Source organism: Pristiophorus japonicus, chromosome 21 (assembly GCF_044704955.1).
Source record: "Pristiophorus japonicus isolate sPriJap1 chromosome 21, sPriJap1.hap1, whole genome shotgun sequence".
In the NCBI taxonomy this organism is placed as follows: domain Eukaryota; kingdom Metazoa; phylum Chordata; class Chondrichthyes; family Pristiophoridae; genus Pristiophorus; species Pristiophorus japonicus.
Genome location: NC_091997.1, coordinates 34,889,726 through 34,904,758, shown reverse-complemented (window position 1 = coordinate 34,904,758; position 15,033 = coordinate 34,889,726). Strand labels below are relative to the sequence as shown.

Sequence of the window (15,033 nt, the reverse complement as noted above, 5' to 3'; positions counted from 1 at the left end):
CCCCCTTGCAATAAAGGCCAACATTCCATTTGCCTTCCTGATTACTTGCTGTACCCACATACTAACTTTTTGTGTTTCATGTACAAAGACCCCCAGGTCCCTCTGTACTGCAGCACTTTGCAATTTTTCTCCATTTAAATTGTAATTTGCTTTTCTATTTTTTCTGCCAAAGTGGATAACCTCACATTTTCCCACATTATACTCCATCAATACTCATACAAGTCCTCCACCAACCTGACCCCGCCACACAGCACTGACCCCCAATCATCAAGTTCTACGGCACGGCCCTGGACAACATAGACCACTTTCCATACCTCGGGAGCCTATTATCAGCAAGGGCAGACATCAACAACGAGGTTCAACACGGCCTCCAGTGTAACCTTCGGCCGCCTGAGAAAAAGAGTGTTTGAAGATCAGGCCATCAAATCTGGCACCAAGCTTATGGTCTACAGGGCTGTAGTGATACCTGCCCTCCTGTATGGCTCAGAGACGTGGGCCATAAATACAGTAGACACCTCACATTGCTGGAGAAATACCACCAGCGATGTCTCCGCAAGATCCTGCAAATCCCCTGGGAGGATAGACGCACCAATCTTGATCAGGCTAACATCCCCAGCAGCGAAGCACTGACCACACTCGACCAGCTCCGTTGGGCGTGCCACATTATTCACTCTACTTGGAACTTCTACAAGGCAAGCGAGCCCCAGGTGGGCAGAGGAAACGTTTTAAGGACACCCTCAAGGCTTCCTTGATAAAGTGCACCATCCCCACCGACACCTGGGAGTCCCTGGCCGAAGACCATCCTAAGTGGCGGAAGAGCATCCAGGAGGGCGCTGAGCACCTCGAGTCTCGTCGCTGAGAGCATGCAGAAAACCAGACTCCCCGCCCACCTGTTCCTCCAACGACTGTCTATCCCACCTGACAGAGACTGTAATTCCCGTATTGAACTGTTCAGTCACCTGAGAATTCACTTTTAGAGTGGAAGCAAGCCTTCCTCGATTTCAAGGACTCCTATGATGATCTGCCAAATTTTTTGGCCACTCACTTAGCCTATCTATATCCCTTTGCAGATTTTTTGTGTCCGCCTCACAATTTGCTTTCCCACCCATCTTTGTATCATCAGCAAACTTGGCTACCTTACACTCTGTCCCTTAATCCAATTAATATGGATTGTAAATAGTTGAGGACCCAGCACCAATCCCCACTAGTCACTGCCAACCGGAAAATGACCCATTTATCTCAATTCTATTTTCTATTAGCTAACCAATCCTCTATCCATGTTAATATATTACCCCAGCCCCGTGACCTTTTATCTTGTGCAGTAACCTCATCGAATACCTTCTGGAAATCCAAATACACCACATCCACTGGTTCCCCCTTATCCACCCTGTTCGTTACATCCTCAAAGAACGGCAGCAAATTTGTGAAACGTGATTTCCCTTTCAAAAGTCTATGCTGACTCTGCTTGATTGAATCATGCTTTTCCAAATGTCCCACTACTGCTTCCTTAATAATGGACTCCAGCATTATCCCAACGACAGATGTTAGACTAACTGGTCTATAGTTTACTGCTTTTTGTCTGCCTCTTTTTTTAAAATAGGGGTGTTGCATTCTGCTGGGACCACCCAAGAATCCAGGGAATTTTGGTAGATTACAACCAATGCATCCACTATCTCTGCAGCCACTTCTCTTAAGACCCTATGATGTAAGACATCAGGCCCAGGGGACTTGTCTGCCTTTTGTCCCATTATTTTACCTGGTACTAGTTCATTAGTGATAGTGATTGTATTAAGTTCCTTCCTACGTATCGGTCCTTGATTATCCACTATTGGAATGTTTAAGTGTCTTCTACCGTGAAGACCGATACAAAATATTTGTTCAACATCTGTCATTTCCCTGTTCATTACTAATTCTCCAGTCTCATCCTCCAGGGAATCAACATTTAATTTAACCACTCTTTTCCTTTTTATGTACCTGTAGAAACTCTTGGCTGTTTTTATATTTCATATTAGTTTACTTTCATAAAAAAATGATTGCGGGGAAGGTAGATTAAGTCGTTCTCTGCTGCCTTTTAAAAATTTCCCAATCTTCTGGCCTCCCACTAGTCTTGGCCACATTGTATGTCTTTGTTTTCAATTTGATACCATCCCTTATTTCAGTGGCAGCCTGGATCCGAAGTTGTTGAAGGTATACAATCGAGTTCCTCAACTTCGAGGGACTGCCTATAATGATGAAGGTATACAGTAGTGTTCCCCAGGGGTCGGTACTAGGACCAGTGCTTTTCTTGGTATATTATTGACTTGGACAATACAGGGCACAACTTCCAACATTTTCAGATGACATAAAACTTGGAAGTATAGTGAAGTGAGGAGAGGAGAGTGATAGACTTCAGGAAGATATAGACGGACACATGACAAATGAGATTTAACAGAAAAGTAAGAAGTGATACATTTTGGTAGGAAGAACAGAGAGGCAATATAAATTAAAGCATACAATTCTAAAGGGGGGTGAATGAACAGAGAAGCCCAGGGGTATGTGTGCATAAATCGTTGAAGGTGGAATGGTGGGTTGAGAAAGCGGTTAAAAAAAGCTTACGGGATCCTGGGCTTCATAAATAGAGGCATAGAGTACAAAAGTAAAGAAGTTATGATGAACCTTTATACAACAATGGTTCGGCCTCAACTCTAATATGGTGTCCAATTCTGGGCAACACATTTTAGGAAGACTGTGAAGGCTTTAAAGAGAGTGCAGAAAAGATTTATGAGAATGGTTCCAGGATTGAGACTTCAGTTACATGGATAGTCTGGAGAAGCTGGGGTTGTTCTCCTCAGAGAAGAGAAGGTGGACAGAAAATTTGATACAGCTGTTCAAATTCACGAGGGGTCCAGACAGAATAAACTGTTCCCATTGGTGGAAAGGTTGCGAACCAGAGGACACACATTTAAGGCGATTGGTAGAAGAACCAAAGGCGACATGAGGAAAAGCGTTTTTATGGAGCGAGTGATTAGGATTTGGAGTGCACTGCCTGAAAGGGTGGTGGAGGTAGACTCAACGTGGCTTTCAGAAGAGAGTTGGATAAGTACCTGAAGGAAATAAATAGCTGAAGTGCTCTTGCAGAGAACCAGCACATGCCAAATGTCCTCTTGTGCTGTAACCATTCTATGATTCACTTCTCCCCTCCTCCCTCCCCTCCCCCCCCCATTCAATGCAGCTTACCCTCCAAGGTAAAACAGTGTAAAACAGTTATCACTGAACTGTGAACCTGCACTCATAAAGGAAAGAATGTGCTCTATGATGTCCTTGGAACAAACAGACCTGCTTCCAAGTCAAACAAAATAGGCATAGAAAGGATACTTTTCTGAATTTTACCTGCTGCAGAAAGCTTCACTGTCGAAATGCAAATTTGGAAAATTAACCCTAAAATGTCTGTTACGTGCATGATTCAGATCTAAAGATCAGCAAAATGTTTTTGACCATTTGTAGTTTTACTTGGATATGGTTGCTTATTATCTATTATATTTGCATTTTGTAGGTCACAAATTCATGTCTTACAGTTTCAATTGAAAGGAAACTCAGAACTCCAGTGTTGTACAGGAAATTCTGGAACACTAGTGATAAATTGCAGTGTGTAACACGTGTCTACCATTTTATTGTTATTGTAATCATTTAAATAAGTTTTTATTTGTGCTTTTATGTGAGCAACATGGGCAAGGAAGCAAATTATTGGTCTGCCTTAGTTACCCTGATGGTGGTAGTGGGCCCTCACTGCGAATTGTTGCAGACCTTGTGTTAATGGTGCGACTACAGTGACACTGAAGGTTTGGCGATTTATATTCAAGTAAGAATGGTGTGAGACTTGTGCATTCTGTAGATTAGTACATACAGGTTGGACCTCCCTTATCCCCGGACTCCCTTATCCGGCACCACCCCTCGTTCGGCATCATTCCTGCCGTCAGGGAGCGTATGTGCAGAACGCGGCCCAGTCCTCCGACATGAGAAAATTGAAGTCCTTCCTCACTGCCGACTCCCACAAATGCTGGCCTGATCCCGCGATCCACTCTTTCTCCCCACCCCCCCACGATCTCTCTGCCGTACTCCCAGCCCCCAGCCAGCCAACCCCGACCGCTCCACAAACCTGCAAACTCCGCCGGACCGACAGTCCAACTCCACAAATTTTTTTTTACTTACTGAGAAACAGATGAGCAATGAGAAAATATACTGGTGTTGGTGATCTCTTGAATATAGGAGCAGGGAGGTCTTACTGCAGTTGTACAGGGCCTTAGTGAGACCTCACCTGGAATATTGTGTACAGTTTTGGTCTCCTAATCTGAGGAAGGACATTCTTGCTATTGAGGGATTGCAGCGAAGGTTCACCAGACTAATTCCAGGGATGGCTGATCTGTCATATGAGGAGAGACTGGATCAACTGGGCCTTTATTCACTGGAGTTTAGAAGGATGAGAGAGATCTCATAGAGACGTATAAGATTCTGACAGGATTGGACAGGTTAGATGCGGGAAGAATGTTTCCGATGTTGGGGAAGTCCAGAACCAGGGGACATAGTCTTAGGATAAGGGATAGGCCATTTAGGACTGAGATGAGGAGTAACGTCTTCACTCAGAGAGTTGTTAACCTGTGAAATTCCCTGCCGCAGAGAGTTGTTGATGCCAGTTCATTGGATATATTCAAGAGGGAGTTAGATATGGCCCTTATGGCTAAGGGGATCAAGGGGTATGGAGAGAAAGCAGGAAAGGGGTACTGAGGGAATGATCAGCCATGATCTATTGAATGGCGGTGCAGGCTTGAAGGGCCGAATGGCCTACTCCTGCACCTATTTTCTATGTTTCTATATTTCTAAGGTGACCAATCAAAAATCAGGTCTGGGCCTCCAAGTGGACCAATCAGAAATCAGTTCTTGGCCTCCAACAGGACCAATCAGAAATCTGGTATTGAATTATTGTTAAACTTTTATTCAAACTCATTGAAGTTTTTAATGTAACACCCATCTTTTACTTTTCATAGAATCATAGAAACTTACAGCACACAAGAAAGCCATTTGGCCCATCGTGTCCGTCCCGGCCAAAAAAGAGCTAGCCAGCCTAATCCCACTTTCCAGCACGAGGTCCGTAGCCCTGTAGGTTACAGTTTAAGTGCACATCCAAATACTATTTAAATGTAATGAGGGTTTCTGCCTCTACCACCTTTTTAGGCAGTGAGTTCCATATCCCACTACCCTCTGATGAAGAAATTTCACCTCAACTCCCTCTAATCCTTGTATCAATTACTTTAAATCTATGCCCCTGGTTATTGCCCTCCCTTCTAAGTGAAATAGGTCTTTCCTATCCACTCTATCTAGGCCCTTCATAATTTAACATATTTCAATTCATATGTATAGAGATAAAACGATAATAAAGGATCAATCACACTAATAGGTGTAGTCTACAGACCACCTAATGCAGACAAATTAGGGAAATGAATAAAAAAATATATATAATAGTAATCATGGGGGATTTCAACTACCCTGATATTAACCAGACAGAGAGGTAGGTAAAGGGGATAAGGGAATGGAGTTCCTACAGTGTGTACAGGACTTCTTTCTCACCCAATATGTAAAAAGCCCAACAGGGGAGGAGTCGCTATTGAATCTAATAATGGGGAATGAACCAGAGCAGATGAGAAGTAAAAGTAGGGGAACATCTAGGCAATAGTGACCATAATATATGTTTTAAGGTAATAATTGACTATGACGAAAACCAGGGCAATACACTGGAGAAAAGCTGATTTTGAGGGGCTGAGAATAGAACTTTGGTAAATAAAAGGACAATGTGTGGAGGCAGTTAATGGGGAGACCCAGTGGATGATCTTTCAACCTGTGGCCTACCAACACCTTTTAAACAGTTGACCCTCCGACAGTTAGCTTTGCTGCTGTATAGAGATATACTGAATCAACATCCAGGCTTTGTGATTTTCAAAGTTTACAAGCAGCATTCGAGGAAGAATTTACCTCAACTCTCCCAGAACAAGGACCCGATCACCTTGAATTCTGATAATTCCTGTGTTAAAAGTATCAAATGCGCAAGTTTATACAGTGAAGTGTTACAGCAGGCAGAAGCCACACAACCAATCCGCCTGAACAAAATACAGGGTGTAAGGGGAGGTGTCCCACAAACACTGGACCCAATCGTCCAGCACAGGCAACCCCAAATAAAACACATAGACAATGTAAAACCCAATAAGTTACATACTTTAATTTATACTAAGACACAAGATGGACTTTGGGGTTACAGGTTCAGGCATGGGTATCCTTGAGGTTGCAGAAAACACAGTCAGACAGTGCATGTGGTTACAGTAAAGGCTTACTTTTGAAGACAGACTGAATTTCAAATGATTAAGGATCCTTTCTTCCCACCCATCCCTTCACAGAAATTACATCTCATTCCCAATCTCCTAATTTTAAAATTACAAGTCTGGCACTTCATAAACCACACAGAGCAGACAAAGAGGTTTAGTACAAATGGTCCCTTAAATAAGCTTACACTTCCACAGTTACCACACGGGATTCACACACAGCAATGTGATCAGATGAAATGCCATTGAAGCTGTACAGCAGATCCCAGCGACAGAAAGTAATGACCCCGGTCGAACTGATTGCGTTGTTCGTGAACGTCTTTATTGGCCACTCGAGCCACATACAAGCCCTGAGAACCACTGTCGGTAATAGTACCAGACAAACTTGTATGATGTTCCACTGTCCACTACTTCAATGGAGGCATTAACCGTATACAATAACACAGTCAACATCTGCATCAATACAGTGCACAAAGGATCACCCAAACATGTATTCATTGGCTTCAACAGAAATTTCTAGGCTATAAAGTTTAAATCCCTTTAACTTGTTATCAAGCTGCTGACAACAGGTGTCAGGATGCAGATTTAGGATTTATCCAGTGACGCAAAAGCACCAAGAACAGCCCTTTCCAAATCTCCCCCCGCAGAATTTGACAGGACAAACCAGCAGAGGAGGAAAATAACCGAGTGCAATTGCGGACGGAGTTACCAGTGTTTCTCCGGGTGGGTCACTAGGATTTGCGAGCTGCGGACGGCTAGAATCACAGTTTGTACATCCTCCTCTCTGGTTACTTTGCACAGTTAGAGTGGGGGAAAACGCCGAGGGACTCTGGATACCCAGTTTGCTGATTTTGTAAAAAAAAAAAATCCCATTTGAACGGAGAATAAGAAGCTTCAGCCCATTAAAGTGAAATATTGCTATAAGTAATGCAACGAGACACCCTTTGGGATACTTTTCCTGAATTAATTTAAAACGTTGGAACAGAATCTACTTTGGGTTCTGCTATATTCTGCAATGGCAGTGCAGACAAAGGACTCCTGACACCGATTCCTTGCTTACTTTGTACCATACAATAGATTCCCAAACACTGAACATTTTGCACATGCACACCCGCCCCACCCATTCTGTCGCCAGGTCTCACCCACTTCCTAAAGGACACAACAGCAGCATGTATTTTTTTTTGAAAGAACTGCATCAACCGTTCGTAAAGCACATTGTTTGTACAATTTGTAGTGAGACAATAGATTCCCCTCATCCTTCTTCTCCCTGTCCCGTACCAAGAATTTCAGTGCACAGAAGAAAAGCAATGTAAACACCTTTTGGGTGGGCAATATTGGGCTCGGGGAGATGTTTCTGCACCAAGACCCACTTCCTAGCGAACCCAATGTTCACATGGTCATGTGTTCCGGTAAGACATACGAGATGTCGTCCCACGGGTGGCGGTACAGTCCTTGCTTCAAACGCTTCTGATCCAGATAGTGTCCTGTAAAATTAAAGTAAGTCAGTAACCACCGGGAGCAATGCAAATAAAAGCCATCAAGCCTCAACTTAAAAGGTAGGTTTTTCTGGGAATAAACGAGCATAGATCAATTAGAAGATGGATGGTCTGTATGGAGTTGAGGCCAAGATCAGATCAGCCATGATACTGAATGGCAGAGCAGGCTCGAGGGGCCAAATGGCCAACTCCTGCTCCTACTTCTTATGTACTTATCCCAAATTAAGCTCCCCCTTCAGAGGCAGAGCTGTAATACAAAAACGAGTGTAAACACCCCATCTCAAGATGGAGGGCCACCATAGAATCGAACCATTCAGCCCCACGGGTCCGTGCCAGCTTCCACACCAGCCTCCTCCCACCCCATCAGCATATCCTTTTCTCCCTCCTGTGTCTATTGAGTTTCCCCTTAAATGCATCCATGTTAGTCGCAAGTTCCACATTCTGGCCACTCTCTGGGTAAAGAGGCTTTCCACCTTGCATGGTGCGCTCATTTCCCTGGGACGAAAGCACCAACGGAGAGCAAGTTGCTGTTGCCACGGCTGTGAGCTGCACAGAGCCACCACACGGCGTATCACAGGAGAGTCACGCATGGAACTTGAGCAGGTGTGCATGCAATGTCCTGGGCCAATATTTATCCCTCAATCAACATAATAAAAATAGATTATCTGGCCATTATCACATTGTTGTGTGTGGGAGCTTGCTGTGCGCAAGTTGGCTGCCGCGTTACAACATTACAACAGTGACTACACTCCAAAAGTACTTCATTGTCTGTAAAGCGCTTTAGATGTCCGGTAGTCGTGAAAGGCGCTATATAAATGCTAATCTTTCTCTCTGTTGCATTGCTGCCACCAACAGTACAAAACAGGCCACGTGATCACCAGTTAGTGAGGAGACATAGGTTGTGTGTCTGGCAGCAGAAAGCTGCAAACGGCCATTGATGGATCATGAGTGATGGAGTTTAACATGGGGAAGTCGAAAGTCATCCACGTTGGACCCAAGGCAGATAAATCGGAACATTTTCTGAATGGGGGAGGGAGGAGATTAGGAGCTGTGGAAGAGCAAAGGGATTTTAGGTGTCCATATACACACAACACTAAAAGCTAGTGCACAAGTACAAAAAATAATTTAAAAGGCTAACGAAATGTTGGCCTTCATCTTAAGGGGGTACAAGTGATGAAATTGTGCCCCATTTGTATGGAGCCTTGGTCAGACCCCATCTGGTGTACTGTGTTCAGCTTTGGACGATTGTATTCGATTGTAGCGCACTGGCACAGTATTCACCAGCAAATCACCCATAATCGAAAGGAACAGAGGGTACTGGAGAGGGGACACAGCGAGTGCAACTCCAGCCAACCTTTCCCTCGACCTTTTCAAAGGAAACACTGCTATAATGAACGTACCAATAAAGCCCATACTCCGTCCTAGAACAAAGATTCCATTCAGAGCGCCGATCTCCACATACTCGTCAGCTTCCTCCCTGCACAGAACAAAGTCAGATTAGTTATTTATTTATAAATGGTTAATGCTGGAAATCACAATTAGAGAAAATGCCATCAGCAGTAAGGACAGGTTAACGTTAACTAGTCTCTATTCTCTGTACATTTCCAGCGGTTTCTGTTTTTATAATCAGAGTTGAACAGCAACACAACGCACAATTAGAGAAGAACTACCCTGGCAAACAGTTGGATTTCCTTCGAGAATCTTCCATTTATCCCAGTGAATAATAAAATATCTCGTCCTTTTGGAATTTCTGTCTGCAAATTTCCCGATTCAGCATCGCATTCAAATTCCTTTTATTTTTACAAAATAATTCATCCCATGATGGTGGCAACTGAACAAAGGGGGTCAGCCTGCCCTCCGGTTCACCGGCATCACAAACAATTTAGAAATGAGTGTGGGGCAGGGAAGCTGGTTCCAGGGCAGGAATGCCCCTGGGCAGTGTATCCTCTCGATGTCCCATCCCTCCGTAAGGATCTCTGCTCACTGCTTCACAGCCCTGTGGTTTTCAAGGGAGGATCAAAAGGAACACGTTTAATGTTCAACTTGGGCAAAGACATCAGCCATTCTGCACCAGCAACATCCCACAGCCACGAAGTAAGTGGTTGGTTAATTATTCTGAGGTATTGGTTGAAGGAGTAGCCGAGGACATGGAGAGAACGCTCTTCTCGTCCTCCAATGGAATCTTTTATGCCCATGTGAACAGGCTTTGGTTTAACGTCTCACCCGAAGGTTGCCTTGGGAGTCACAGCACTCCTTCAGTACTGCACCGGATTTCAGCTTAGATAATGTGTTAAATTCTAATGTGAAACATCAACCCACAACCTTCTGGTCTAGAGAAGAATGCTACCAACTGAGCCAAATACTGGGAACCGAATTGCAGAAGAATCCACACGCCACAACTCCATGCATGTGATTCCATGGGGGAGTTTCCTCACCCCCAAGATGTATTGGCCCAGAAATTCCATGGGCAAACTACTGAAAAAAGGAAAAAAAATGCGCACTTACCTGAAGGTGCTGCGCTTGCTCGAACTTCCAATCCTGAGGCCTTCACTCACTGCGCATTGCAATACGTGTACGTTGGGATGTCCGTATGCTGGAGCTGGAGTCACATGGCTCTGGGCAGCCAATCAAGGTACAGTATTTTCTCATTCATAATAATGGGAACTCCGCAAGTTGGAGTTCCCATTATTATGAATGAGAATCCCCCCCACCCCCAACACACAAAACACTAATGAGAAATAGAAAAATACACTACATAGTTAAGAATCATTTAAATTAAAATTATTTTAAAAAATTCTCCTGACTTTTAAAAAAGTTTTTTTTAATTATGCCTTAAAATAAACTTACCGTAGTGGGGCGGGTTTTTAAACAATAAAATATGTTTTCATGTGTTTATTTAATTTAATTTTAATGTTTGTGTATTTTTAAACACTTGCACCTGTGTAAAAATAGCTATACGCCTGCTTTTTCAGGCGCAAGATTTGAGAGGATATTTGCTGGGCAAGATATGCATAAATATCGCAAATCTTGCCCTGCAAGTGTCCTCGCTCCAGATATGCACGAGATCTGTCAAGCCAGAAACGTGACAGATCGGAAAAGCCAGTTTTCAGCACATGCGCATTGCGCGCTGAAAACCGGCTGTTCCGACGCCTTCCCGGGTCCATAGGAACTTCGTACGGACCCAGGACATTGGAATTTCAGGCTCATTCTATCAAATGTTAGCTATGACTCAGTGGTTGCACAATCGACTCCCAAGTCAGAAGGTTAGGAGCTCAAGACTCACTTCAGCACAAAACCGAGACCAACACACCCAGTGCAGCGCTGCACTCTCCTGAGGTGCCATCTTTCAGATAAGATGCTAAACCGAGGCCCCGTCTGCTCTCTCGGGTGGACTAAAATCCCACGCCACCAGTCGATGAAAGATACAGGAATTCTCCTTTATCCCTCAACCAACTTTTTCGCTAAGCTGCAGTGGTCTGAAGGTCCCGCGCAGGCTGCTCATCGACTTATATAATGGGAGAAACTGCGCTCTCTCGAAAAGTTGAAAGGCCGTGGACCAAAAAAGGTAACATTGCCCTCAACAAACACAAAAAAAAAGATTAGATGGTCGTTCATCTAATTGCTGTTTGTGGGACCACTGTTTGCCTACAAAACAGTGAATGAATTTCAAATGTGTTTTGAAGCACTGAGATGTCTCCAGGACATAAATACAAGTTCTTTCTTTACATGGTTTGCCTGAATAGCATCAGAAATTAACAGCATGTGAAGTACTTTGGAACATTCTAACGCATGATAAAGCTTCACACAAAGTGCAAGTTTTTTTATGCAGAAGCAATTGCTCAGCTGGTACGAGTAATCTGCCCTGTAATCTCATCAACCCACAGCAGGAGCCCGATAGCAAAGGACTGCCGAGCCAATATCAGCAAGTACTGGAGCACTGCACAGTTGGAGGTGTTGTCTTTCAGCTGAGACCTTAAACCAAGGCACTGTCTGCCCTCTCAAGACATAAAAGATCCCATGGTACTATTTCAAAGGGGAGTTATCCCCAGTGTCCTGGTCAATATTTATCCCTCAATCAACTTCACAAAGATTATCTGGTCATCATGACATTGCTGTTTGTGGGAGTTTGTGGTGTGCAAATTGTCTGCTGCGTTTCCCACATTACAACAGTGACTACACTCCAAAAGTACTTCATTGGCTGTAAAGCATTTTGAGATGTCCTATGGTGGTGAAAGGTACTATATAAATGCAAGTCTTTCTCTCTGAACTCAGAACCAGCCTCAGACAGCTCCACATCTAAAAAATTAGGGATTTAAAGTAGAAAATACCCACCTTGTAAATGCACCGCAGTTTCTTAATAAATCAACCATGGCCACACCAATAAAACCGTCAACATTTAGGATAAGATTTGGTTTCTGAAACAAGAAAAGTTTACCCATTCAATCCTCGATCAAAATGCGCACATCAGTAACAAACAGTGGCGAGGTTCCAATAACCCCAATATTCTGCTGAAGTGGTCAATTCTTCTCCAGCGTACTTGGGATCCAACACAAACTATTCACAAATTTTCCGAGGGCTCATCCAGCCACCTTGTGCTGCAGACTCCACTTAAGTGAAGGTTTTCAAACAGTAAGAATCCAAAACAAATTTCTATAGACACCCGCTGCATCAGCCGAATATATTGGGTACAAATTCTATTTCAGTGACCACGTGGCCAGATTCTGCATTTGACCAAGTTTACAGCCCAGCTCACCCAATCGCCGGCTGGGAATGAAGCAGTTTCTACAATCCATCAATTACACAGCACAAAGCTACAGGGAAGGGTTTCGAATTTTTAATTATATCCAAAGTCTGAAATAAAATTTTGCAACAGAAAATGCTAGGAAGACAACACTGAAACGAGAAGAGATGGATTATGGCTCCAGACAGGTTTAGGTGAAGGGTCTGCTCCTGAAACCGTAGCTCAGCTTTTCTCTTTCCAAGCACAGATGGACTGGTGTGTTTCCAGAATGGGTTTTTAAATCTCTACAGCTGAACCAAGGTTTGCCACTGAATCCCTGAGAGTGGAATTCTGTGGCAACCAGGTCTCACCTCACCAGTATAGTTCCGTACCTTGGAGGTAGTAATCTTCTCCACCTCCAGTGCGTAGTCGAGGAGCGGCGTAGCTGGGAAATTCTGCTTCACAAAGTCCTTTAGGATCTGCACCCTCATGTCTGGATTGTTAATCTGTGATCAGGAAAGTGGGACTCATCAAATGTCGAACACCACAGCCCACAATACAAATATGCATTACTTACAAGTGTCTCTGTATTAGCAGTGTTCCCAAAGTTACAACCCATCATTATAAAAGTGGATAGGAAGGACCTATTTCCCTTAGAGAGGTCAATAACCAAGGGATATAGATTTAAAGTAATTGGTAGGAGTTTGAGGAAAAACATTTTCACCCAGAGGGTGGTGGGGGTCTGAAACTTACTGCCTGAAAGGGTGGTAGAGGCAGAAACCCTCACCACATTTAAAAAGTACTTTGAATGTGCACCTGAAGTGCTGTAACCTACAGGGCTATGGACCGAGAGCTGGAAAGTGGGATTAAGAACATAAGAATTAGGAACAGGAGTAGGCCATCTAGCCCCTCGAGCCTGCTCCGCCATTCAATAAGATCATGGCTGATCTGGTCTTGGACTCAGCTCCACTTACCCGCCCTCTCCCCGTAACCCTTAATTCCCTTATTGCTTAAAAATCTATCTATCTTTGACTTGAAAACATTCAATGAGCCAGCCTCAACTGCTTCCTTGGGCAGAGAATTCCACAGATTCACAACCCTCTGGGAGAAGAAATTTTTTCTCAACTCGGTTTTAAATTGGCTCCTCCGTATTTTGAGGCTGTGCCCCCTAGTTCTAGTCTCCCCCACCAATGGAAACAACCTCTCTGCCTCTATCTTGTCTATCCCTTTCATGATTTTAAATGTTTCTATAAGATCACCCCTCATCCTTCTGAACTCCAAGGAGTAAAGACTCAGTCTACTCAATCTATCATCATAAGTTAACCCCCTCATTTCTCAAATCAGCCTAGTGAATCGTCTCTGTACCCCTTTCCAAAGCTAGTATATCCTTCCTTAAGTAAGGTGACCAAAACTGCACGCAGTACTCCAGGTGCGGCCTCACCAATACCTTATACAGTTGCAGCAAGACCTCCCTGCTTTTGTACTCCATCCCTTTCGCAATGAAGGCCAACATTCCATTTGCCTTCCTGATTACCTGCTGCACCTGCAAACTAACTTTTTTGGGATTCCAAAAAGAGTTAAAAGGGCCTTGTAAATGTCTGGTGTGTCATCCAGGTCGGGTGGCACGGTTTAATGTTTTATGTTTTATAGATAGACTCAAAGAGTTTCCAAAAAGAGTTTCATGCACAAGGACCAATTGTGGAGCAGTGGAGGCGTGTCCTGCACAGTTGGAGCTGAGCGAGGAGCAGCTACCAACCTTAGCTCCTGCCTGGAGAGGCCTGAGAACAGCCCAGGAAGAGAAGGAAGGAGGGAAGGGGCTTCACCACCAACTTTCACCCAGAGGGAGAGGAGGGAAGCAGAAAATTTTGCCCAACTTAACATTCTACAAAGAGTTGGAGAGAGGGGGAAAAGACCAACAATAACATCCAGTGTGGAAGGAGGGAGACCCTACTATTCTACAGGTGGGTGTATTGGTGCAGTCCCCAATAGACTTTGTTATATCGGTGGGGGGAGGAAAGAAGACCACTGAGGGCCGGAACATCGCGGGGGGGTGTGTGTGTGTGGAAGTGTGTGTGGGGGTCTTGCCTACAACTAGGCCCCACACACAATTGAACCCCCCCCCCCCCACATTGCCTAGCCTGGGATAGCTGGAGCTACCAGGCTGAAGATTTTATTTCTTTAACCACCTATTTAACATAGTTAGGAGTGTGTGCCTGGTGGCTCTAGCTGCCCCAGGTGAAGACATCTTCTCCCCTCACCCGAAGACCACCCCAAAGACTATTTTGTATTTTGCCATCTGGGGATTGCACCCACCCACAGCTGCGAGGGGAGACCTGCCCCCGCAGTTCCCCCCCCCCTCTCTCTTTCTCTGTTACTCTCTGTTTCTCCCCTCTCTCTCTGAGCCCTTTTCCTCCCAAATTGATTGGAAAAATATAAAACAATTAAGACAACTGAGCAGAGGGAGCAAGGC

The 15,033-nt window shown here is 44.3% G+C and overlaps 1 protein-coding gene across 1 annotated transcript in view; it reads right to left on the bottom strand.

Moving 5' to 3' along the window:
* Window positions 1-6,222: 6,222 nt before the first annotated feature.
* The window catches only part of aclya (ATP citrate lyase a), a 107,253-nt gene continuing 98,442 nt past the window's right edge, over window positions 6,223-15,033 (bottom strand). Inside the window, exons 26-29 of the mRNA XM_070864606.1 lie at window positions 12,956-13,069; window positions 12,176-12,258; window positions 9,244-9,320; window positions 6,223-7,831 (exon numbers count right to left, since the gene is read on the bottom strand). Coding sequence (XP_070720707.1) covers window positions 7,737-7,831; window positions 9,244-9,320; window positions 12,176-12,258; window positions 12,956-13,069 — 369 coding nt within the window. The 3' untranslated portion in view covers window positions 6,223-7,736. The remainder of the gene's footprint in view (window positions 7,832-9,243; window positions 9,321-12,175; window positions 12,259-12,955; window positions 13,070-15,033) is intronic.